We start from the raw sequence: 24,646 nt of genomic DNA on the forward strand, positions 1-24,646 counted from the left end.
GGGTGGTTTGATGGATGGCACAACATGGTGGGCCGAAGGGCCTGTTTTGTGCTGTATGGTTCTATGGCTCTTCCATGGTTCTATCACAGCTGGTAAACCATGACATGAATTTTCAAGAATATAACCCAAAAAGTTATAGAAAGTTTGTTGACACATGAAGTACATCATCACAGTAGTCATTAGTGACACTTCATGTTAGTGACACATTAACATAATCAAGTTATCTTGCACAACAGTTGTTCTTGAAACCATTGCTCAATTTATTACAAGTGCTTGTTCTTTAAGCTACGAAATGCATTGCATTTTAAACTTGTATATATTTTACCTTACTAACTCAGAATGAATGTTCTAGTCATGTGGTTCACCTTCGTCTTGCACAGTGTTTCTGCAAATCTGATATATTTTAATCAATATCTTGGACATCGATTTTAATGGAATATTTGTCAGTTTTAATTTTAATCCAAAAATAGATTTCAAATCTAAAAATAACACAAATTTTCTTTTCAGAACTTAGTTCCCTACAAGGAAGAAGCCTAATTTTTTATTCCATGTACTTTTATTATTTACTATCTAATATTATTCACTTAACAGGTTTATACAGAGCTGCTGTATATCTACAGATCAGTTTCTCTGCTTTTTCACAAAATAGTTATGTAGGCAGAGAAGCAGAGGCAGACATTTGCTAAATATTAGAGAAAGGGGAGAAAAGGTTACTCTTTTCATTGACCTTGCAGCACTTTCGACAGAGGCCTAGGTAATTTGTCTTCCTACTCAACTTGGCTTGTGATTCTCCCTATCCAGTGTGGGAACTGGTTAGTAATGGGAGTGGCTGGGGGTTAAAGCAAAGTGGAAAATAAAAATATTTATACGTGCAAGGAATTCCTTTCTCATGGGCGTGTGGTCCTTTGTACGATTTTCATAGCTTTATTTTCCTCAAAAAGTAGTCCAGTGCATCCCATCTTGGAAATACCAACAGTTAAAAAAGACTTGCCTTTAATGGCACACCCCTCCTTTTCTACACCCCCCCCCCCCCCCCGCCACTCCTTGTCTTCCCTTTCTCCAGTGGCTCCCTTCTGCCACCTTTATGACCTGCCCATCTCCTCTCCTCCCCTCCTCCATCTTTTATTCCATGGTCCACTGCCCTCTCCTACTGGATTCCTCCTTCTTCAGCCCTTTGCCTCTTCTACCTATCACCTCTCACCTCTCAGCTTATTACATCTTCTCCCCCTCCCCCACCCACCTACCATCCCCCTCTCACCTGGACTCGCCTATCACCTGAACTCACCTATCCCCTGCCTGTGTGTGCTCCTTCCCCTCCCCCCACCTTCTTATTCTGGCTTCTGCCCTCTTCCTTTCCAGTCCTGATGAAGGGTCTTGGCTCAAAACGTCGACTGTTTATTTCCCTCCATAGATGCTGCCTGATCTGCACTTCCTCCAGCACTTTTTGTGTATTGCTCCAAGATTTCAGCATCTGCAGAATTTTTTGTGTCAAGTATTTTTGAATTGCAGCCACTATTATAATGTAGGAAATACAGCGGCTAGTTTGTACGAGGCAAGCTCCCACAAAGAGGAATATGGTAATAATCATAATGATTCTTTAAAATATTTTAATAAAATGAGGGATAAATGCTGAGACCAGGATTTAAAGAGAAAAAATATGCTTTCAAATGCTAAAGCAACCATCTGAAATGCTCCAAACAGTGTTTTAACAAATTATTGAACATCTTGCTTATTGTCGCCAAATAAGTGAGTTGTAAATGTCTTTCAATTTTTGCAGTTGATGCATTGGTTACAAAAGCTGATTGGGTAATACAGTTGAGATGAGTATCAGACACTTTATAGTTTCTCCGAATCATTTGAGATGTTATGTTCTGCATGCATTTGAGATTTTCCATTCTGATATACAAGTAACCAGAGGGAGTCACATATTTAATCTGTTTCTGCAACTTTTTTTAACTTGGCTTTGGGTTATTCCTTCAGTTCATTATGTCTTTAATCTGCTAAAATTGATTTTCTGATAGACTGCAGGAAATTCTTATTAGCAGTTCAGACCCAACAATTTTTGAATTCAATGAACCTCGAGTACAGTTGCATTCCACAATATAATAGAGCATGAAGCACTGACTTTTGAATACTTTGCAACAAATATTAGTAATACACCTTAAATTAAAGCTATTCAAAGCAGTTACCCGCAGTGGCCTTGATTTATTGTGCATTATTTTACGTGTGAGATTCAGATTATTCTGTCTGATCAGTGAATAAATGCCTTTTTTATTTTCTTACCTATGGTCTGCTTTCTCTGAAGGTGCAAAATTCTAGCAAAAAATAGTTTGACTAAATGATCATTGTTTATTTGTGATACCCAACTGTACTAATGTTTTATTGTTATGGTTGTATCATGGGCAAATCTAATCCTGTGCCTGCAGAACATGTGAACGTCCGGCACTGGATTGTGATCACTTGCGATCAGGTGAATATTATTAGTGTTGTAGTGTTCTGCAGCCAGTATCAGATAATTTGGCAGCAACTAGAAGTTATATCTGTGTCATTTTGTGATCATTTGGTACAGGTGCACAAGGATAAAATTGTTCACTGCCTAACCATAAATATCACATTGTCCTGCCAGTAATATTGAAAGTTTCTCTATTCGTTATTGTACAGAAGATTTACTCTACATTAAAAACTGAAATAGCCATGTAATATTTCCTCTATCCATTACTGCAGGTATGGCGTGAAAAAGAAACCCATATATGTAAATGTAATTCGAGACCCAATTGAAAGACTGGTGTCCTACTACTATTTTCTACGCTTTGGTGATGACTACAGACCAGGACTAAAGAGAAGAAAACAAGGAGATAAAAAGGTAAAATTATTTAGGTCAGTGAATGTAATCTTTACAGCAGCACGGTGGATAGATAATGTTTTAAAAAGCTCAATATAATGGACAAGAGTGGAATGCTGTGACTTCTCAACGTTGTCAAGCTTGATTCCTAGAATATTTTAACTTACTTAGTTATTTGACTGAAAATGGAAATTATACTCATTCCAGTCTTCTGGATCAAACCTCTTTATGAATTCAGGTACGATCTGTGGATATTGGGGATGGGAGGGGTGGTGCAATGCGGTAAAATGAAAATATCTTATGCTTTTGCTGGGATAACATTGTTTATCCTGGAAAGTACTTAAGTATTGTTTAAGTGAGCTGTAGAGAAGGGAAATCATTTCAGTGAGTTAACAGATGGCATTGATCATGTTACTGGTTATAATTACAAGTTAAGTTGTTTCTAGAGTAATTTTTTCATCATCTGTCTTGTACAACTATCAATGCTTGCTGTGCTTTCTCTACTGAACTGCTTTCATAAATAGAGAAATTCTGAAGTGAGGAACTCCATTCATGGTGAAGATATTTTATTTATGTTTGCTTAATCTGATACTTTGACATGTTTTTCTTTAATTTCTGTTGCAATACATGACTTTTTATGGCTCCATTGGGTATTACTACAAATTAAGGAAATTAAATTTGGGTTTGCTTGAAAGCATTGTGACTTTTATACTTTAACAGCTGAGTTGTATAGATCAGAAAGTTCCAAACTTAATTTCTGCCTATTTGGAGTTAACTCATTTCTGCCAGGCCAGAGCTGGAAATGCTACTCTTTGCCTTAAGGCACCCATTTAAAATTTAGAAAATTGGTAATCCTCCCTCCAGAAAGTCTGTGGATGAATGTAGCTTGAGGACAAGATCTGTTTCAGCTATGATTCCCATCTAAGTCAAATAGGTTGTTTATGCTAGTTCTTACAGGTGATTATTGGTGCTGCTTAGAACTTATGGGCTCAGTTGCCAAGAAGAAAAATGGAAAAGAAGCAACAGAAATAGAATATGGTGCCTTTCATTACAAAGGAATGTGGCACAACGCTTCACTGATAGCAAAATATTTTGTGTAGACAGTATAATATGGGAGCTATTTTGAATGTTGCTGGATACATTACGCTGTACTGATACAATAACTGACTAATCTATTTTTGGTCATGACTGAATAAATGTTGCCTAGGACTATAATTACAACTTAACTACTTCTCTTTATCCAGGGCTATGGAAGAGTTTAGACTCTCCAGTGGTTACTGGCATGATTTTGGTTTAACTTCTAACCATAATGAAAGCAACACTCCCTTGATATAGCACTTGAAATAAGGTGCTCTAATTTCTTTCCTGTGTTTAACCCCATGACCATTACATTTAATGCTTTTGAACGAAGTCCAGAGTCTCCAAATTTGTCAGGCAAAATGTATCCTTCATGGAGCCATTCTGATTCAGCTTGATTAGCTACATTTTTCCAAATTAATCACAGCAGAATTTGAATTTTGGTGAGCTTGCACCATTTCATGAGGATGAATACTTAGCAATATAAGTACTTTAATTAGAAAATTTCTTGAGTTGAGAAATCATTTTGCATGTGCTTTTTCCACCACCTTCAATGATTGCATTGAAGGGAGCATTCACTTTGATGTTCAAGAGCATCACTGTTTTCATTGGTGAAACCAATGATCCTTGCTAATCTACACATTCATGTATTTCATGTGAAAATAAAATTGTGGCTTAGCTAAGGGCAACAAACTGGAATGCTGCAGCTGTTTTCTAGCAGGGCTGTGACTACCAGGGGAAATTAAAAATCCTCCTCCTTGGTTTGGCAAATAGTCTGCAAAAGGATCACGTGATATCCAAGGAGTCCATCAAAAGGTGTCAGTCTGCTTTAACTGAAGATCAGCCAGCATTTTGGGATGAATAGCAGTTCAGTGCTATTTAGCTCACAGCAAGGCTGTAGAACTATTTTCGGTTTGGAAAACAAACAGAGCTGCAGATGCTGGAATCTGAAACAAAACCAGAAAATGCTGCAAGAACTCAGCCAGTCAAGCAGCATCCGTGGAAAGAGAAACCCAGTTAAAGTTATGGCTCAGGAACCTTTCCTCAGAACTGGAGTATATTGGAAAGTTCACAGTTTTCAAAACAGTTGGTGGGAGGAATGAGCTGTAAGATGAAAGGCTATATGGAGAATTGGTTAAGACTGATCAAGTGACATGGAACATGAGTACCGACCATTAGGAAAGCACTTTTTTTGAAACAAGGTGCAAAGGGGACAGAAGAAGGATAATGGGAAACAATCAAAGAGCAGTTTACCTGAAGTTGGAAAATTCAATGTTTATTCTAGAAGGTTGCAAAGTGCCCAGGTTAGAAGAGTAGTGAGATTGAGAATTAAAGTGGCATGCACAAGAAGCTCGAGATCACCCCTGCAGACTGAGCGCAGGTGATCCAGAAAGTGAATACCTACTCTGTGTTTGGTTTCTCCAACATAGAGGAGGCCACATTGTGAACACTGAACGAGTAGACTAGAGGGGAAGAAGTGAAAATGAATCGCTGCTTCACCTGCAATGATTGTTTGGGCCCCTGGATGGTGGGAAAGGTAAAGGTGAATGGACAGGTCATGGATCACAGAAATAGGCCCTACAGCCCACCACATCCATTGCCACTTCCATCTTGGGAGTCTCCAACCTGACGGCATCAACATTAATTTCTCTATCTTCCGGTAACCACTCCCCTCTGTTTCCCTCCCCCCCGCCCCCTTTGTTTTCCCTTATCCGTCTGGGCCCCTTTACCCCTTCTCTTTCCCCTCCCCCACCATCACGAACCTGCCCATCACCCACCTTCCTCCCACTGGTTCACCACCTCCAACCCTTTATTCCATGATTCACTGCCCTTTCCTATCAGATTTCATCTTCTTCAGCCCTTTGTCTCTTCCACCTATCACCTCCTAGCTTCTCACATCATTCCCACTTCTCCCGCTGCCCCACCTACCTACCTCCCCCCCCTCACCTGAATTCACCTATCATTCACCAGCTTGTGCTCCTCCCCCTCCCCCCACCCTTTTATTTCTGGCTTCTGCCTTTTTCCTTTCCAGTCCTGATGAAGGGTTTTGGCCCGAAACCTCAACTGTTGATTTCCCTCCATGGATGCTGCCTGACCTGCTGAGTTCCTTCAGCATTTTGTGTGTGTTACATCCATGCCGACCTTTTTGCCCATCTACTCCTATCCCATTTGCCCACATTAGGTCTGTATCCTTCCATGGCTAGTAAAGTGCCTATCTAAATGCCTCAAACATCATGACTGTATCTGACTCCACCATCTCCTTTGGCTGCAAGTTACAGATATCAACCACTCTTCTCAATTTAAAAAAAGACTTTACCTTCAATTTCCCTTTAAAATTAAGGGTAAAGTCTTTACCTCAAAAAGTCTAAGGTGAAAGTCTTTCCTTTCACCTTAAACCTGTGCCGCCTTGTTTTTGATCCTACCGGCTACCTATCTACGTGTTGCATCTCCAGTTGCATGGGAAAGTGCTGTGGGTGGGAATAGAAGAACGGACCAGGGAGTCTCAAAGTGAGCAGTCCCTACACTATGCAGTCAGGGGAAGTGATGGGAAGATGTGACTGATGGTGGGATCATGTTGGAGCTGGTGGAAATTGGGAAGGGGGTAGGTACTTAGGTATGGTTCTTCATGGGGGTAGTATGATTAAGAAAGGATATTAATTATGGTCTTCTTTCCAGAATTGTTGAACTTTCACAACCAAGGCTCGTGGGTAATCTTCAACCAAAAACAATGATCTATCTTCCTCAGTACAAACAAAGTACAATAGTAAACTCAATATTTGACAAATGTTCTCTGCTTCATAAACTAAATTTTATTGGAATTAATCTTAACGAACTTATACAGCAAGGCTATTATTGTATGAAAGAGTAGCAGGTTAATGAAATATTTTCAGCCAGCATTTCTAATTTAAAAATATACTTAATGGGGAAAATTGGAATTCTGTTCTGAACAATTTTGGCACCATAATAATTTATTGCAGTGATTTAGTCAATGTGGTTTGTTGTAGCGTGTTGAAATTTAATTCTGTTAAAGATTGTGCGTTAGAATGTCTTCAGATTGCAGAACTGACTTTGACATCATGTGGTTTCTGAAGCATTGGTTTGAAAGTCTGAATTGACTGGCAGTACTTATTTCTGCTTCTCCTGAATTGACTGGCAGTATTTATTTCTGCTTGTTCTGATTTACTGTTGGCTTGCAGCAATTTCTTTTCTTTTCCCCCCTACCCCCCCAACCCCCACTCCAGACGTTTGATGAATGTGTTGCGGCTGGTGGGTCAGACTGTGCTCCAGAGAAACTTTGGCTTCAGATTCCTTTCTTTTGTGGCCACAGCTCAGAATGTTGGTAGGTACAATGGAAAAAAAATGTCATTTGTGAACCTAATGAGTGTAAATAAAATGCATACTTGCTATTTATTATATGTTTTATTTGGCAAATCATTTACTACATCCTTATAGACATTAATTTACAGAAAGTATTTTTAAAGCATGCATTATAAATTCATTTTACAAAGAGTAAATTTTGAAATACAGCCTGGACTAATGATGCTGAGAATTCCTTTTTTACTGTGGTGGCTGGGATGTCCATGTCAGATAAGTTTATAAGAATGGCTAGGGGCAGAAAGCTATTCACATGTTGGGGCTAAGCAAGAAAAAGAACAATGGGAATTATGGGTGAGACAGCAGATTTAGGACACCAGTGGTGACGGATAAATACAGACGTAGCCAGATCCGGTGGGAAGTTCACATTGTCAGTGTGGGTTATGTTTTTAATATATGTTCTTTAATATGGCAGGAAGAGGTTTCTGGGGTTTTGGTTCACATATTAGTATGATTGGATAAAGGTAGGAAACCATTGATGTTTAACCTTAATTCTGTTGCTGACAAATCTAAAGAGCTGATTCTGTTGACCTTATTAAAGCTGTGTCTGGAGTTACCATTGTTCTGCTTTGCAGGATTATTAGATTCCAGAAGTAGGCTACGTTGCAATGTCTTGAATTTAGTAGATCAGGTTCTGATTGCCTACAGAGTTAGAATGAGGAGGGTGAGAAGCGAGCTTGATGCCAGGTTCAGATTTTCTGGTATCTGGTAAGCTCAAGGTTTGTGGACTGCAGGGCAAAGTTTAATGTGGAAAGAATAAGGAAATGCAGGCAAAAATTGTTTCAAAAGCTAGAGAGTGGTGAGTGCGTGGAATGGGCTGCCGGCAATGGTGGTGGAAGCTGATACGATAGGGTCTTTTAAGAGACTTTTGGATAGGTACATGGAGCTGAGAAGAATAGAGGGCTTTGGGTAAACCTAGTAATTTCTAAGATAGGGACATGTTCAGCACAGGTTTGTGGGCTGAAGGGCCTGAATTGTGCTGTAGGTTTTCTATGTTTCCGTGAAACAATTTTTAGTTAAGATGTCATAAATGAGGATCAAATGATTTTAAAGCAGCTTTGTATAAATTCTTGTTGGGGATGGTTCCAGAATTGTAGCAGGGATTCTTTTGGGAAGGTAAGTTTAAATGGACCAATGATTTTTCCCTGTCCAAGATCATACTGTGTCGATTAGAATTTGGATTTTCAAAACAGCATACTCTGAAAAAAACAATTCCCCAGGCCCCAACCCATATATGAAATAAATGAGTCGTTCTTTGGTACATGCATCTTAGAACTGGTTTGATACAGAGATTTTTTAGACAGAAAGTCTCTGTAAAATAGTCATGCTTTAATGGTGTTTTTCTGGGGTTAAAGCACATTGTTGAGACTCTTTATTGTAGATAGTGATATTAATATATCACTATATTACAATGCATTGTATATAGTGATATTAATTGCATTATTAATGTCCACGTTTTGGAGACAGGTTATGGCCACATAAAAATCTGCCATGTGCCTTAGAAAAAAAAATAGAAGGGTCAATTTCTGTGTTCCAGTGGATGACTTTCTTTGCTGTTGTCACAACTATGATTGATTTGAATTTGCATCAGTGTAAAAGATGGCTATGTCTTCTTCCAATTCAGGGCTGGGCTGACCATGCACTGCACAGGGACACAAGAAATAGAAGCAGGAGAAGGCAATTTGACTCATCCAGTCTACTACATCATTTGACAAGATGTCCCATCCTCGTATCTGTTGATTCCATTAATAATCAGAAATCTATTGATCCCTGTTTTGAATGGAATCTCTGAGGCTCCACAGCACTTCGGGAGAAAGAACACCAAAGATTTGTTGCCCTCTAGGTGAAGAGGTTGCTCCTTATCTCAGTCGTAAACACCCTACCTCTTATTTGGTTCTAGACTCCTTGGCCAAAGGAGACATCCTCCACATACCCGTCCCTGTTGAGCCCCTTAAGAATTTATGATTCAATGAAGCGACCTTATTTTTCTGAACTCTACATAATATAGGTAAAGTTTACTCAATTCCTGCCCCCACAGGGATGTCAAGTATGGTGAATCTTCACTGCCCACCCTCATCTTCCGAAGGAGAAAAAAACAAAATTGCACATGTTACTCCATGTGTGGTCTCACAAAGACTATGTATAATTGTAGTAATACATCTTTATTCTTCCACTACGAAGTCTCTTCAAGGATGCCCACTTTGAAGAAGTTTTCTTCCTTACTGCTCTTTATTCTTGTACTCAAATCCTCTTGCACTAGAGACAAACATACCACTGACCTTCCCAGTTAAATGTAAGCTTTCGGTCAATTGTGTTCAAGACCGTCCATTCCCTTGAATATCAATATTTCAGAATCTCTCATCATTTGAAAAGTACTTAGCACTTCTGTTTTTGCTGATAAAGTGGATAAACCTCGTATTTTCCCACATTGTACTCTGTCTGCCAGATTGTTGCCCACTCAATTAGCTTGTCTCTTTGCACTTCTCATTACTACTCGCATGCCCAATAAGTTTAATGTCATCAGCAAACTTGGAAATGTTATATTTGGTATCATCAGACAGGTCATTGATATAGTTGAAGCCCCAAAGACAGATTCCTGCGGTACTCTTGTCACAGCCTGCTAACCTAAAAACGACTTGTTTATTTCTACTATGCTGTAACCAGCTTTCAATCCATGCTATAGTTTTACTCCCAATTCCATGAGCTCTAACCTTGTCACCAACCTTAAAGGGTGGCACAGTAGCACAACTGGTAGACCTGCTGCCTCACAGCACCAGATACCCGAATTCAATCCTCACCTTGGGTGTTGTCTGCATGGAGTTTGCACATTTTCCCCATGAATTGCATGGGTTTCTTCTGGGTGTTCCAGTTTCCTCCTGCATTCCAAAGCCACATAGGCTGGTAGGTTAATTGACCTGTAAATTATCCCTAGTGTGTAGGTGAATGGATAGTGAAGGGTATCCACAGGAACGTAGCTTAAGCACCAACAGCAAGGTCACTCTCTAGCTGGTGGATTATCCATTTGTTTACCTGCCTTTAACAGGGCAATAACCTGAAACTCTGCTGCTTTGGTAGTAGGCTGTTAAAAGCCAAGCATGTCCTCCTGTCCTGAAGCTCTCAGAATTTTGAAGTAAATCCAAACTAGCAACAGTGGGTTTTTTTGTGGAAAAATTGTGTTGAGGGGGTGGATAGATTCAATAGCACTATTCTACAGAAGTTCCTGTATTCCTTGGTCACCTCCATTCACTACTGCTTGTTCTTTGGAATTTTTTGTAACATAAAACAGTACAGCACAGTACAGGCCCTTCGGCCTATGTTGTTGTGCCAGCCTATATAAACCTTATCCATATTCAATCTATTCCCCCCCCCCCCTTCACCTCCTAGAACCCTCTATTTTTCTTTCATCCATATGCCTATCTAAAAGCCTCTTAAGTTACCCTATCGTAACGGCCCCTACCACCACCCTTGGCAGTGCATTCCAGTCACCCACCACTCTGTAAAAAAAAATCCTACCTCTGACATCTCCCTTGAGCTTTCCTCCACACACCTTAAACAGATGACCTCTAGTATTGGCCATTACTGCCCTGGGGAAAAGGTGCTGGCTGTCTACTCTGTCCATGCCTCTCATAATCTTATATACCTCTATTAAATCACCTCTCATCCTCATTCACTCCAAAGAGCCCTTAACTTGCTCAACCTCTCCTCATAAGACATGTTCTCTAATCTAGGCAGCATCCTTATAAATCTCCTCTGCACCCTCTCTAAAGCTTCCACATCCTTCCTATAATGTGGCAACCAGAACTGAACACAATATTCCAAGTGTGGTCTAACCAGTCTTACGAGCTGCAACATTACCTCTCGGCTCTTGAACTCAATCCCCCCCGGCTAATGAAGGCTAGCACACCAAATGCCTTCATAACCACCCTATCCACTTGTGCGGCAACTTTGAGGGATCTGTGTACTTGGACCCCAAGATCTCTCTGTTCCTCCACACTGCCAAGAATGCTGCCATTAACCTTGTACTCTGCCTTCAAGTTCGATCTTCCAAAGTGTATCACTTCGCATTTCTCTGGATTGAACTCCATCTGCCAGTTCTCTGCCCAGCTCTGCATCCTGTCTATATCCATCGCAACCTACAACAATCTTCTGCACTGTCTACTACACCACCAACCTTCACGTCATCTGCAAACTTACCAACCCACCCTTCCACTTCTTCATCCAAGTCATTTATAAAAATCACAAAGAGCAGGGGTCCCAGAACAGATCCCTGTGGAAAACCACTCGTCACCGACCTCCAGGTCAAATACTTTCCTTCTACAACCACCCTCTGCCTTCTGTGGGCAAGCCAATTCCGAATCCACAGCCAATTCTCCATGGATCCCATAACCAAAGAACAGATGAACATTTTACTTTGCATTGCTTAGTCTCATCCTGAGGTCGGTTGTAGCACTCGCACTTCTGAGGCAGAAATGTGTGGGCAAGGCCAGAATCCTGAATTTGAACATGTCATCTAGATTGGTACTTCAGTCCAGTGTTGAGTAGTGTGACAAACTGCCCTTTGGATAGGTTAATACCTGAGGCATGTCCAGTATGAACCCTGCTGTAACATTTTGGGTAAGAATACTTTAAGGGCCTAAATTTGCAGCAGCAGTTTTAATTCTGAATGTGTTATTGGTGTGATATGCCATCAAGAAATGGTCATTTTCTTAGAATCCATTGTTTCTTCCATAAAGAAGAGCGAACCACATTGTGTTAGAAAATTTAAAAAAAGACTGAGTTGCTGGAAATATGAAACAAAAACAGAAAATGTAAAAGAAACTCAGCTGGTCAGGCAGCATCTGTGGAAAGAGAAACAGTCAATGTTTCAGGTCTCTGATCCTTCATCAGAACTTGTGTTGATCTGTGTATTAGGGTCTAGGAGAAAGCAGTTTTTTGGGCAACTTTTGCTCTATATTTTCAAATTTGACATTAAGTGATGGAGTGCTGTAAGTGCAGAGGCTGGGCTTAACAAGCTGCATTGTTTCACTGTTTACTTGTAGATAAAGCTTTACTGGTATTAAATCCTTTTTTACTTAAAGGATGTAGGTATTACACTTAAGGTTGTAGCTGACTTAACAGCTGGGTTCTGATCAGATTTGCAGTTGTAAAATAATGCAGATGTATGATTCATTTAGTAGAAATTCAGTTTTATGAAAATGAAGGCTAAAATGGGCTTCATTATTTAAGCTTTTGACTCTGCAGAAAACTGTAGACCAGCTAAAGTCCTAGCATAACAGTAAATTGCTTGTGGCCATCATTAAATATCAGCTTTAAAACAAAACTTACTGGTCAAATCCAGAAGGGATTCAACTTCACTGGTCATTGCCTTTTTAAAGTGTTTTTAACATGTACTGCAATTGTGTGTGATTTCACATCTTGAGTACAGCCAAAAATTTAGTCAGTAGTCATCCATGGGGATATCACTGGCTGATCATACCAATAGTAGTAGCAGCAGCTGGGACTTCTGTGCCAGCGGCTATTTTTGCAGAGATGTCCACATTGAGAGAGTTCCCTTTTTAATATAATTTTGCTTCTAGCCAAGAATCTCTATATTTTTAGTTTGACCAGGTTTTGTGCAACTCCAAAGTACATTCGGATATAATTTGCATTTTATTTGAAAACTGAGGAATTGCAGTTCTCCGTGGGATATATTCTGATTGTAAATCTGCAGAATGTGCCTATGTTTTTCTACTGACCCTGCTAATGACCAGCTGACAGAGAACAGTACAGAATACAGACTCCCTGGTGATCAGTAACAGCATTTGGTAGAGTGTCAGTAAACCTACCTGGCTTGAAGGTCTAAGGCTGCAAATAAAGCTTGTTATTTGCCTTGGTGAAAAGAGTGGCACCTGTGACCTATTTCCTAAACACCACTGTTTTTAATAAGATTGTAACACAGTGACAGCAAAGCATGAGATTAATTACCTGTCCTGTTCTAGTTGCAATTAAAGTGGGTGAGGATCTGCAGAAATCCTTCTACTGTCTGTAGCCTACCAACGATCATTACTCTTTGTCATTATAGGAATGTTGGAAGCAAATGGGCTTTGGAGCAAGCCAAATACAACCTTGTTAACGAGTATCTCCTCGTCGGGGTAACTGAGGAATTGGAAGACTTTATAATGCTCCTGGAGGCAGTCTTGCCACGCTTCTTTAGAGGAGCAACAGAATTGTACCGCACAGGTTAGTCGGAAAATGATTTGTGCATAGATATGATCTCTTGTTAATACAAAATATTCACATTTTAATTCTATATTTAAATGCTCTGCTTTGGATATATTTAAAGTCATGAGTTAGGTTCAATTTCCCTGAGTCGTAAATGAAAAACAGAAAATGCTGGTAAAACTTAGTTAACTTGTTTTCTCTCTTTCTCAGTTCTGATTAAGGTGCTTTGACGTGGAACATTAAATGTTTCTCTTTCTATAGATGCTGCCTGAACTGAGTTTTTCTACCAATTTCTGTTTTTGTTTTGGATTTCCAGTGTTTTTTTTATTTTCCCTTTAAGTCCTATCATGAAAAATAGATGCGTTTTAAAAAGTAGAGTGGAATGGAAGTTGGAGCTACTGATCTGTAATATTCCCCATTTTATTTCTGGGGCAGGTTTCTAGGGATGTAATTGAACTGGATCTTCCATGAGAAGAGTTATAACCATGAGTCATTGTTATACAGCACAGAAATAGGCCCTTTGGCCTAACTCTCCTGTATCGTGCTAAACCTTTCCTATTCATGAAGCTGTCCAAATGCCTTTTAAGCATTGTAATTGTACCCACTTTTACCACTTCCTCTGGCAGCTCATTCCATTATACCCACCAGCCTCTGTGTGGGAAAACCTTGCCCCTCAGGTCCCCTTTAAATCTTTCCCCTCTCACTTCAGCCCTATGCCCTCTAGTTTTAAATTACCCTAACCTGGGAAAAAGACTGTGATCATCCACCTTGTCTATGACCCTCATGACTTTATATATCTCTATAATGTCATCCCTCAGCCTCCATTGTTCCAGAGAAAACATCGCCAGCCTATCCAGTCTCGCCTTATAATTCAAGCTTGGGTGGTGAAGAAGGCATTTGGCACACTTGCCTTCATCTGTCAGGACATTGAGTACAGGATTGCGATATCATGTTGCAACTGTACAAGTCGTTGGTGAGACCACATCTGGAGTAGTGCGCGCAGTTCTGGTCACCCAGCAATAGGAAGGATGTCATTAAGCTAGAAAGGGTGCAGCAAAGATTCACAAGGATGTTACCAGAACTGGAGGGCTAGAGTTATAAGGAGACACTCACTGGGCTGAAGCTTTTTTCCCTGAAGCGTAGGAGGCTGAGGTGGGACCTTATAGAGGTTTAAAAATTCATGAGGAGCATAGATAAGGTAGATGGTCAAAGTCTTTTATCAGGGTAGGGCAGTCTAAAACTAGAGGACATGGGTTTAAGGTAAGAGGGGAAAGATTTGAAAGGGACCCGAAGGGCAATATTTTTCATACAGAGGATGATAGGTGTATGGAACGAGCTGCCTGAAGGAGCTGTAGAGGCAGGTACACTTACAATGTTTAAAAGGCATTTAGACAGGTACGTGGATAGAAAAGGTTTAGAGGGATGTGGGCCAAACACAGGCAAATGGGACTAGCTTGTATAGACATCTTGGTCAGCATGGACAGTTTTGGGCCGAAGGGCCTGTTTCCTTGCTCTGTAACTCTTTTCCTCTACGACGCCCTCCAGTCCTAGCAACGTCCATGTGAAACTTTTCTACACCTTCTCTAACTTAATCACATCCTTCCTATGGTATGTCCAACTAGAATTGCACACAATATTCTGGGTGTAGTCTTACCAATGTCTACTACCACAGTAACATGACTTACCACTCTTGCACTCCATGCCCCATCAAATGAAGGCAAGCATGCAGTATGCCTTCTTCACCACCTTGCCTATTTTTGTCACCACTTTCAGGGAACAATGTACTTGTATCCCCTCTGTTCTGCAGCATTCTTAGGGCCCTGACATTCACTGCATATGTCCTGCCCTGGGTTAACTTCCCAAAATGTGTCACTTCGCACTTGTCTGAGTTGAATTCCATCTGTCTTTCTTTGCCCAGTTTCCCAGTTGATCTAAATCCTGTTGTAACCTAGACACCTTCTTCATTGCCCACAACACAGTTTTGGTGTCATCTGCAAACTTACTAATCATGCCACCTACATTCTCATTCAAATCATTAACATATGTGACAAACAGCAGGGACCCAGCGCCGATCCCTGTGGCACACCACTGGGCACAGGCCTCCAATCTGAAAAAACACCCTCTTACTCCTTTCACCAAGCCAATTTTGTATCTAATTGGCTCGCTCACCCTGGATCTCGTGGTCTCACCTTGTCAAGGCCTTACTATATGCAGATGACATCTACTGCTCTGCCCTCAAAAATCTTCTTGATCACCTCTTCAAAGACACTCAAACACGATTTTCCGTGTGCGAAGCCATGCTGACTATCCTTAATCTGTTCTGGCCTTTCCAAATGCAGTTAGATCCTGTCTCTTAGGATCCTGTCCTGTAACTTTTCTTCCACTAATGTCAGGATGCAAGGACAAGCCTGTTGTTCCCTGGCTTGTCCTTGCATCCCTTCTTAAATAATGGCACATTAGCCACCCACCAGTCTTCCGGTACTTCACCCTAAACAGGCAAAATTTGTACCTGCCAACCTGCTTTTACGTGGATGATCCACAGACTTAAATCTCCTATCTCAGTGGCATTACATTTAGTGGCATCACCATAAAGTGTTAAAGCAGCGTTCTAGCCAGACTACTCTGGCAAAAGAGGGGCATCAAAGGAAAAGCAGATGAAGGCCGTTTCTATACATTTGTTTAAAAATTATGTGAGTTAGTAGCAGATCTAATCTCTTAGCAATTGTTTGTGCTCTTAAGTTAACATTGTTTGGTTTAAACATCACAAACCAAGAATGGACAATTGAGTGCGCTGGAGTTGGGCCATTTCCTGTGGTGCTTTTTCCAGCTCCCTTTGCTGAAAATAGAACAGAATCTGAGGGAAAACTAGAAGGGAAAAATCATAGAAATTACTAATTTCTATAAGATTTGTACTGCTATTTTGTCTAAAAGTATATTTACAAAACTGTTGTAATATTCCTTCATTGATGGTGATTTCTGCTTCAACTAATCTGTAATTTTCTAAGTGAAGTATAGGTTACTACAGTAAAAGCACTGTTACCCGACATCTGCTGGACTTGACAGGCAACTGTTAATTAAAAAAGCTAGTTAATCAGGAGTTGACCCGGCCACATGCTCAGCACTGCTGCTGCTTTGGCCTGGCCTGGCCACCTGCTCATCAATGCCTCTCTACTGACCTGGCTGCTCCATTTATTAGTGTGCTGGTTAGCAAAGCTTTTACTGTATAACCTACAGAGTTGATCATTGTATTACATATTGGTAAATAATTATGTTGCTCTTATGTTGTCCTTTTTTTGCTTTGCCTTTCAATCAGGAAAGAAATCTCATCTTAGGAAAACAGCAGAGAAGAAAACGCCGACTAAAGAAACCATAGCTAAACTGCAGCTATCTGAGATCTGGAAAATGGAAAATGAGTTCTACGAGTTTGCTCTGGAACAATTTCAGTTTATTAGAGCTCATGCAGTGAGAGAAAAAGATGGTGAACTTTACCTCCTTACCCAGAACTTCTTGTTTGAAAAAATCTATCCGAAAATAAATTGAACAGTTTTTACTATAATGACCTGAAAAACTGCATCAAGAAACGTCTTTCTGCTGAATCAGTTGTAATCTTGAAAAACAGCCCAATGATTTATTCTCCCCAATAGTCCTGGAAAGGAAACTCTGCAGTTTGTATCAAAATCTGCTGTGAGACACTAGTCTGCAAAGGGTTAATGCCAAGAATTACATGAATCAATGGACAAATGAGCAAGCAAAATCATTTACACAGTGTCCCAAATGTGTAGATGGCATTCTGTCATGATTACTAATCAAATTGTGGTATGTTTTAGGGGTTCCTGTGTCTTCTAAACTTTTACCTGTAGAACTATTTTTACTAGGATGCTTTATAAAGTGTTTCAAAAGTATTGTAATTTCAAAGTAAGATAAACGATAAAGTGCTGTACATATTGCACATTTTCTGTGTTTGGACCAAAAGGTTACAAAAGGTTTGAAGTATTTATTTTGCACCATTTTTGTTACAGGTGTGTAATTGAAAACGTCACATCCAACATGCTGTACATCCTTTTGTTAGGTACTTTTTGTGTAAATTTCAATTTGTAGACTAAAATTTTCCTCAGTTATTTGTATCATGCAAAATATATTACAAAGATCAAGAGCAAAACGTGCACCTCAGAGACTTAGCAGTTACAGGGAAGCCATCTTGGGTGCTTTGTGTAGCACTTCTGGTTGCATGCACCTGCAGTTAGAAACTAAAGGAGTTTCCCCAGTGAAGAATGACCTTAAACTGTTAAGAATCTGGTTGTGCCGAAATTACCTATTGGTTTAGACAGTATTGGTAGGTTTTTAATGTTGTTTCCAACTCCATTTAAAAAGGTTATGCAGAGTAGTGTATTGCATTTCTAAATACATTTTAATTGCACTTTTATCAGAAATGAAATGATTTATCCTATAGGCTTGCTATGTTTTCAGAGGGGCATTGTGCTGCTGAATTTCACAAAAGAGAGATTCCTTGTATTTAGCCTTATAACTGCATGCTGCCAATTGAATATCTCCATCCCAATCCCTGCACATAATGGGATCTGTGATAGAGGAACATTTTTCTTTTGCAGATAACTTCACTAGTTTCTTTGCATTTTGTTTCTATTGAAAACATTCTAGCCTCCAAGATAAATAGGCCTTTTTGTTTTAAAAGTTATAGCTAAAACTGTTCATTGGACTCACTGGGGCGTATTTTCCATTGGGTGGTAAAGCCATCAGTGGTCACGAGGGTTGGGAAATTTACTCACCAAGTCCCACTGTGATCCGTCCTGGTCTTCATGGTTGGGGTTAATCATATTTTCAGAATGGGCTCTTGATGTTGCTGTGTAGCAGGAGTTTGCCATTATAAACCAGAAAATCATGTACAGTAGTGGCTACTCAATGCAGCTTCGGGAAAATGGGTGGCAAATGATAAATGTGCCAGAAGCTTCCAGAGTTATCATAAAATCTTATAGACTGAAGTACCGTTTTATTGACATAGCCATGATTGATCCCGCATCAAACCTTGCAGCAGTGGGAGGGCAGAGGATTGGAAGCCATGGCCATAACCATGCTTCATGCCCCCAGTTCCCAAAAAATCCTTCAGTGACCTTGATGGTTGTTCTGCCACTTTAGCTGGTGTATTTTCACCCATGTTCCTGTGGGTCAGCAGGACGAAGGCATGAAAATAGACTTGCTTCCCTAGCCTTATTTCATGCCATCTATCTGGTAATGGGGGTGGAGAGTGTAAATGAGGCCGAATTTAAGGGTGTCAGATTAGTAATAGCTTCTTCACCTACTGCAACACATCTGCTGTAAGAATAGCCAGCCCTATAATGCAGGGAAAATCTCTCAGATGTTTACCAAATCATTAGGATAAAAGTAGATTAAGGAAATGGATTATTTGAATATGATGGGCTAACGTTCAATGTATTTTCAAAGTCAGTGTGGGGACGGGAAAATTGTACTTTCTGTATTGCCAAGATTGAACTTGAAATTTTTCTTAATGCTGAAACGACTCTCCTGTGCATTCAGCTAAAGGGTCACATGTTGAATTTAAAAACTTTATTATATTATCTCTGTTATGGAACTACTGATCTTTCAGCAGCTGTAATCCCTGCACACTTAGAAGAATATGGAAGAGTGGGGTACTCAGCATTAACCACTACTAAATAAGTTTCAAATTTCATACATATCTGGTTTGGGGTTCTCAATATTTGGTGTTAGAATTTTAAGCTTTTAGATGTTTGCTGTATATTTAGAGGTGGAGTTAAACTTATGTTCCAGTGTATGATTGGTGTTATTCCCAGCATTGTGCCCATCTTGCAAGGAGCATAGTGTTGGAACTGAAGGCATGAATAGATAAGGTACAGAATGTAAATACTGGGAAAATATGGATTGTATTCTATATAACTGTTTAAAACACAAGCAGCAGAATAGTGCCTTCCTCATCACGATCCATGTTGTAAAAAGTGTACATTTTGACTTCATTTGAGCATCATAAACAATACCAATGTCTTGACATTTTGTGTAGAATCAGTTAGTGATAATTGTTCTGTTTTCTCCTTGGTGAGGCTTTTTGGTTGTAGCTTTTCAGTTTTTCTGATGCAAATGCTCTCTAATAAATAAACCTATTTGAAATATTTGCATTGTATTTTATATGCACCATAGTAAGCACCCCCATAACGCTGTAGCTTCAGAAGAGCTTCCAAAGATGTTTTTGAATAATATTTACAGAACTATTACTTTTTTTTTGTAAGTGTTTAACAAATATGTTGCAAAAAAAACAATGCTGGAGGAACTCAGTGGGTCAAGCAGTGACATTTTGGGTCAGGATACTGCATCAGGACTGAGGGAAGATGGTCAGGAAGATGGAGGTAAGACAGGGGTCTAAAGAAACAAAGGACTGCAGATTCTGGAATCTAGATGAAAAACACTATGATGCTGTTAAGACAGGTCAGTATGTTGTCTTTGACTTGCATTTATATAACGACTTTCAGAGCTAGAAGTCCCAGAGTACTGAGTCGTGAATAAAACAACTTTGGACTATAATATAGGGAATATGAAATTCTGAGGAATCTTGACAGGGTGAATGTGGAGAGGATGTTTGCTCATGTGGGAGAATCTGGAATTAGGGGTGACTGTTTAAGTATAAAGGATATTTTTTCTTTGGGATCCTCTTTCTCAGAGGGTGGTGGAAATAGAATATTTGAATATTTTTAACACAGATGTAAGTAGATTCTTGATGAACGAGACGTGCAAGTTTACCTGGGATAGATGGGAATGGATAGGAAAGGTTTAGAGGGATATGGGACTCACTCAGTTAGGCAACTTGGTCAGGATGGATGAGTTGGGCCAAAGGGTCTGTTTCCTGTGCTGTATAACTCTATGTGCATTTGAGGTTACTCTCAGATTCGCCATCATTTTAATGGCAAATGAGGCTCAGGGGATTGATTCCTGGCCAAGACACCAGCAAAATCTCCCTGAATCTCGTTTGAAATTGTGGCTTGGGATTTTTTTACATCCATCTGAAAGGGCTTGTGAGATTTTGGTTTCATGTGCTATCTAAGTGACGGTACCTCTGACAGTGCAGCAAGCCTCAGTACTGTTTGCCTTTCATGTGGGTCCTGAATGTGCATCCCCCTCAAAGTGAGCAAGCAGAAAAAATCCATTGGTTATTTCTATATTATAATAGTGAATGCTTTTCAAAAGTACTTCATTGATTCTATGGCACTTTAACAATCCTACGTTTGTGGATGACACTATACAAATATATAGTTGCAGCCACTGTTTCTAAACTTATTTTTGTGTTGAGGAAATGTTACCATCACAGAACTATTGTCTGCCCATTCTGACAATTCAAGTAAACATTAAAAATCCTGTGAAAACAACATAGAAAAACAGGCCAAGTCCGAGGGGATGCTGATATTTGTGGTTTAGCCTTCCATCACCAGATCTGGATGGACCACATGTATGAGTTGGCCTTGCTCCAACTGACCAAAGCTCCAAGATCACCCTGAGAATTAAAGGTGTCACCCCTAAGTCTTCCATCCACCAACAACTATATCCTTCAGCCTTTCCCCTCTGCCACCTCCATTTCAACAACAAATGCTTCCCCTCACATTTGTCTAGCATCCCAAACCCGCCGTAGTCTTCTACCCACTTCTTTCTCTGGCTGTCCCAAATCCATTTGTGCCGTCTAATATTTCATGAGGCGTTGGACCCAGCTTCAAATGCCTCGATTGCATTCCCTTTAACCTGAACGGCTAACTTCCCTTCCATACTGGCTAACATTAGCCATGGAAATTCTCCTTCCTATTCCCATGTCTGTCCTCGGCCTCCTCCACTGCCAAGTTGAGACCAAACACAAATTAGAGGGATAGCTCCTCATATCCCACTTGGGTAGTCTGCAACCTGGTGGCATGAACATTAAATTTTCCAACTTCTGGTAACTGCTTCCCCTCTGTTCCTTTTCCTCTTTTCTCTCTCCTCCTGATCCACCTGATCCCCATCGCCATATCTCTTTCACCCCCCCCCCCCACCCTGTCCACCTGTCTCATCACCCACACACTCCCCCACTGGTTCCCCTGCCCACCTCCCTCCATTTATTCCATGGTCTACCTGCTTCTCCTATCAGATTCCACCATCTTCAGCCCTTTGTTAATTCCACCTATCACCTCCCAGCTTCTGACGCCATTCCCACTCTTCCCCCCTCCTCCATCTACCAATCACCTTCCTCACCCTGATCCACCTATCGCCAGCCAGCTCTTGCTCTACCCCTTCCCTCCACCTTAATATACTGGCTACCTCCCCTTTATCTTTCAGTCCAGAAGAAGGGTCTCGACATGAAACGTCGGCTGTCCATTTCCCTCCATAAATACTGCCTGACCTGCTGAGTTCCTCCAGCGCTTTGTGTGTTGCTCCAGATTCCAGCATCTGCAGTCTCTTGTGTGATCAACATTACAAATGTTTTCCCTCTTCAGTCTGTGTACCATTCCCTTTCAAAACAGCCATCCTGCCCTCTTCCCAGCTTCCCTGACCAAGCCTGATCTCAAATCTCTCTGGTCCTTAAGCATGTTGTAACTCCCAAATCCAAGCACATCCCTCATGTGGCTTAATGTTTGAATCTTTCCAATTAAGCTGGTGCAGTGAATGCTGATTCTGCACATTTTCAAGAGATACCTGGTGTACTAGCTGCGGCAGCGATTACATCTTGGAAAAAAGATGATATAAATGTAGACCATATGTTTTCTTGGCCTACTTCTGATAGTCAAGGAAATATCAATTTTAAAGACTTTTCTGATTTTTTTAATGTCTTGCATCGCTGCTGTTTTATCTCCCTGACGTGGCTCTCAGTCCCTCGAAGCCTCAAATTTAAATTGTCAACATTTGCTTCAAATTTATTCATTGCCTCATCATTCCCTAATTATGACATCTTAAATCTCTTGAGATCTTTTTCAGGCTGGAAGAATGTAACTAATCAAGGACTAATATTTGAGTGCCCCAAATATTATTGCTTGGCCCTCACTTACTATTTATATTAATGACCTGGAGGAGAGGGCAGAAAACAAGGCATCCAAGTTTATCACTGGCATGAAAATAAGTGGGAGGATGTGTCGCAATGAGGATACTTGGAACAGGATATAGATAGGGTAAGTGACTGGGTCAAAACTTGGCAAACTGAGTTTAATGCACCAGTTGGAGGAATCAAAATGCAGACTATTATCTAAATGGAGAGAGACTGCAAATGAGAGACGTACAGAAGGATCAAGGTGCATTTTTGCATGAATCTCAAAGAGTTAGCAGGCAGGTGCAGCAAGCAATTAGGCCAATAGCATATTAGCATGTATCATAAGGGAGTTAGAGTTTAGAAATAGGCAAGTATCATTACCATTGTACAGGAGGCCACACTGGAGCATTGTGCAGTTTTGGTCCCCTTGTTTATGGAAATCATTAGACGCAGTCCAAAAGAGATTCACTAAGCTACTTGGGAGATGAGAGGGTTGTCTTATCACGAGCAGCTAGTTGGATCTGCATTCTTTGGAGCTTAGGAGAATGAGGGGTGATCTTATTGAATCATATAAGAAGCTGAGAGGATATGACAAGGTAGATGTTAAAATATTTCCACTAGTGGGAGCATCTTGAACAAATATATATGTATAAAAGATGGCCATTTAAAATTGAGGTGCACAAGAACCTCTTCTCACAGAGGGTGGTGAATCTCTGGAATTCTCCACTAGGGATAAGCGGAGGCCAGAATCACTGGGGACATTTAAAGGGGAGTTAAATATTTTGTTTGAAGGATTGTGAAATGCAGGGCTACGGGGTATTGGCACAGAAGAGGTGTTGAGGCCTGAGGCAACTTGGACATAATCGTATTGAAAGGTGGGGCAGGTATGAAGGACAGAGTGGTCTACTACTACTCCTGTTTTGTGTTCTTGTGATTATCCAGGAAAGCTCCCTCTTCCTACTCATGTTTTTTTTCTTGTTTCCAGCATGTTCCGTTGTAGTCAGAAGAGTTTCAGTACTGGCTTTCTCTCCCGCCTGTAATGTTACCTCTGGAGTCTGCCAGCAAAAGGCCTTGGTTTTGTCCTCTTCACCTTCATGAACTGAGCTCCCTGATATACAATGGCTACACCCAGCTCAAACTTTTCACCACCTTCCTCGAACCTTTACATCATAATCAAATGCTTGGTTGATATTTCAAAGTTTCCATTTCTTCCAGTTAAATATTAGAAGGCTGAACTGATGCCTTTTTTGGGACATATCCTTATCCCAAATTCCAGCCTCCTTCCCAGCCATTCTTCCGTACTTGACCAGATTGCTCGATCAATGCCTGTATGATCCTGAGTTGAGATTCTGACCTATGTCCTCCTTCCCCTCCTCGTCCTCACAGAGGCCAATTGCTGCCACCTCCATGAAATCACCTATTTCCATCCTTGCCTTGGTTCATCTGGTGTCATCCTCAGCTCCAGTCTCCACCACCTTAATACCCATCCAATCAACTTTCCGTACTTCGTGCTTTGCAAGCTCATCCAAAATTCCGTCACCTATACTTGTCTGACTTATCTGAGACTCCTGTGCTTTTTGCCTTACGCTGGCACTCAGCTGCTCAATGCCTCATGTTTATAATTCTCAGTCTTTTATTTAAATAACCTTTATTGCCTTTTCTCTCCCACAGTAGTGTTCTTGTGCCTTTCTGGCCACTTTTTTTACATCAAATATCACACCAAAAATGTCTGCTTATTTTATCTAATTAACAGCTACCCTCAGGACATCCTGAAGGGATTTGCAGTCAATGAAGTACATCTCTGTAATTACTGTTGTAATGTAGTAAAATGAGCACCAATTTGTGAACAGTAAGTTCCCACTTAAAGTCATGTGATCCTTTGAGGACAAACACACTGTGGGTAATGTTTCTGCTCTGTAGCATCGGTCTGCATCATTACCGTACAGTGGTCTGGATTTCTTGAGCTTGAGTGACTAAAGTGGGACATGAACCTGCAACTTTCTGATTTAGAGGTAGATTGTTATGTACTAATCCATGGCTGACTCCAAAATGTCATTTTACTGTAACAGGAATACTTGTTTGCCATAAGAATTTCTGAGATTGATAAGATTTTGTACAATTGGTCT

General features: G+C 40.4%; 1 protein-coding gene across 1 annotated transcript in view; it reads left to right on the forward strand.

Annotated features, from left to right (window-relative positions):
* hs2st1a (heparan sulfate 2-O-sulfotransferase 1a) overlaps positions 1-19,653 on the forward strand; it is a 140,355-nt gene extending 120,702 nt beyond the window's left edge. Inside the window, exons 4-7 of the mRNA XM_052012576.1 lie at positions 2,725-2,863; positions 7,162-7,259; positions 13,356-13,513; positions 16,809-19,653. Coding sequence (XP_051868536.1) covers positions 2,725-2,863; positions 7,162-7,259; positions 13,356-13,513; positions 16,809-17,035 — 622 coding nt within the window. The 3' untranslated portion in view covers positions 17,036-19,653. The remainder of the gene's footprint in view (positions 1-2,724; positions 2,864-7,161; positions 7,260-13,355; positions 13,514-16,808) is intronic.
* The last annotated feature ends 4,993 nt before the right edge of the window (positions 19,654-24,646 follow it).

Source organism: Pristis pectinata, chromosome 3, assembly GCF_009764475.1.
Source record: "Pristis pectinata isolate sPriPec2 chromosome 3, sPriPec2.1.pri, whole genome shotgun sequence".
Taxonomy (NCBI): domain Eukaryota; kingdom Metazoa; phylum Chordata; class Chondrichthyes; order Rhinopristiformes; family Pristidae; genus Pristis; species Pristis pectinata.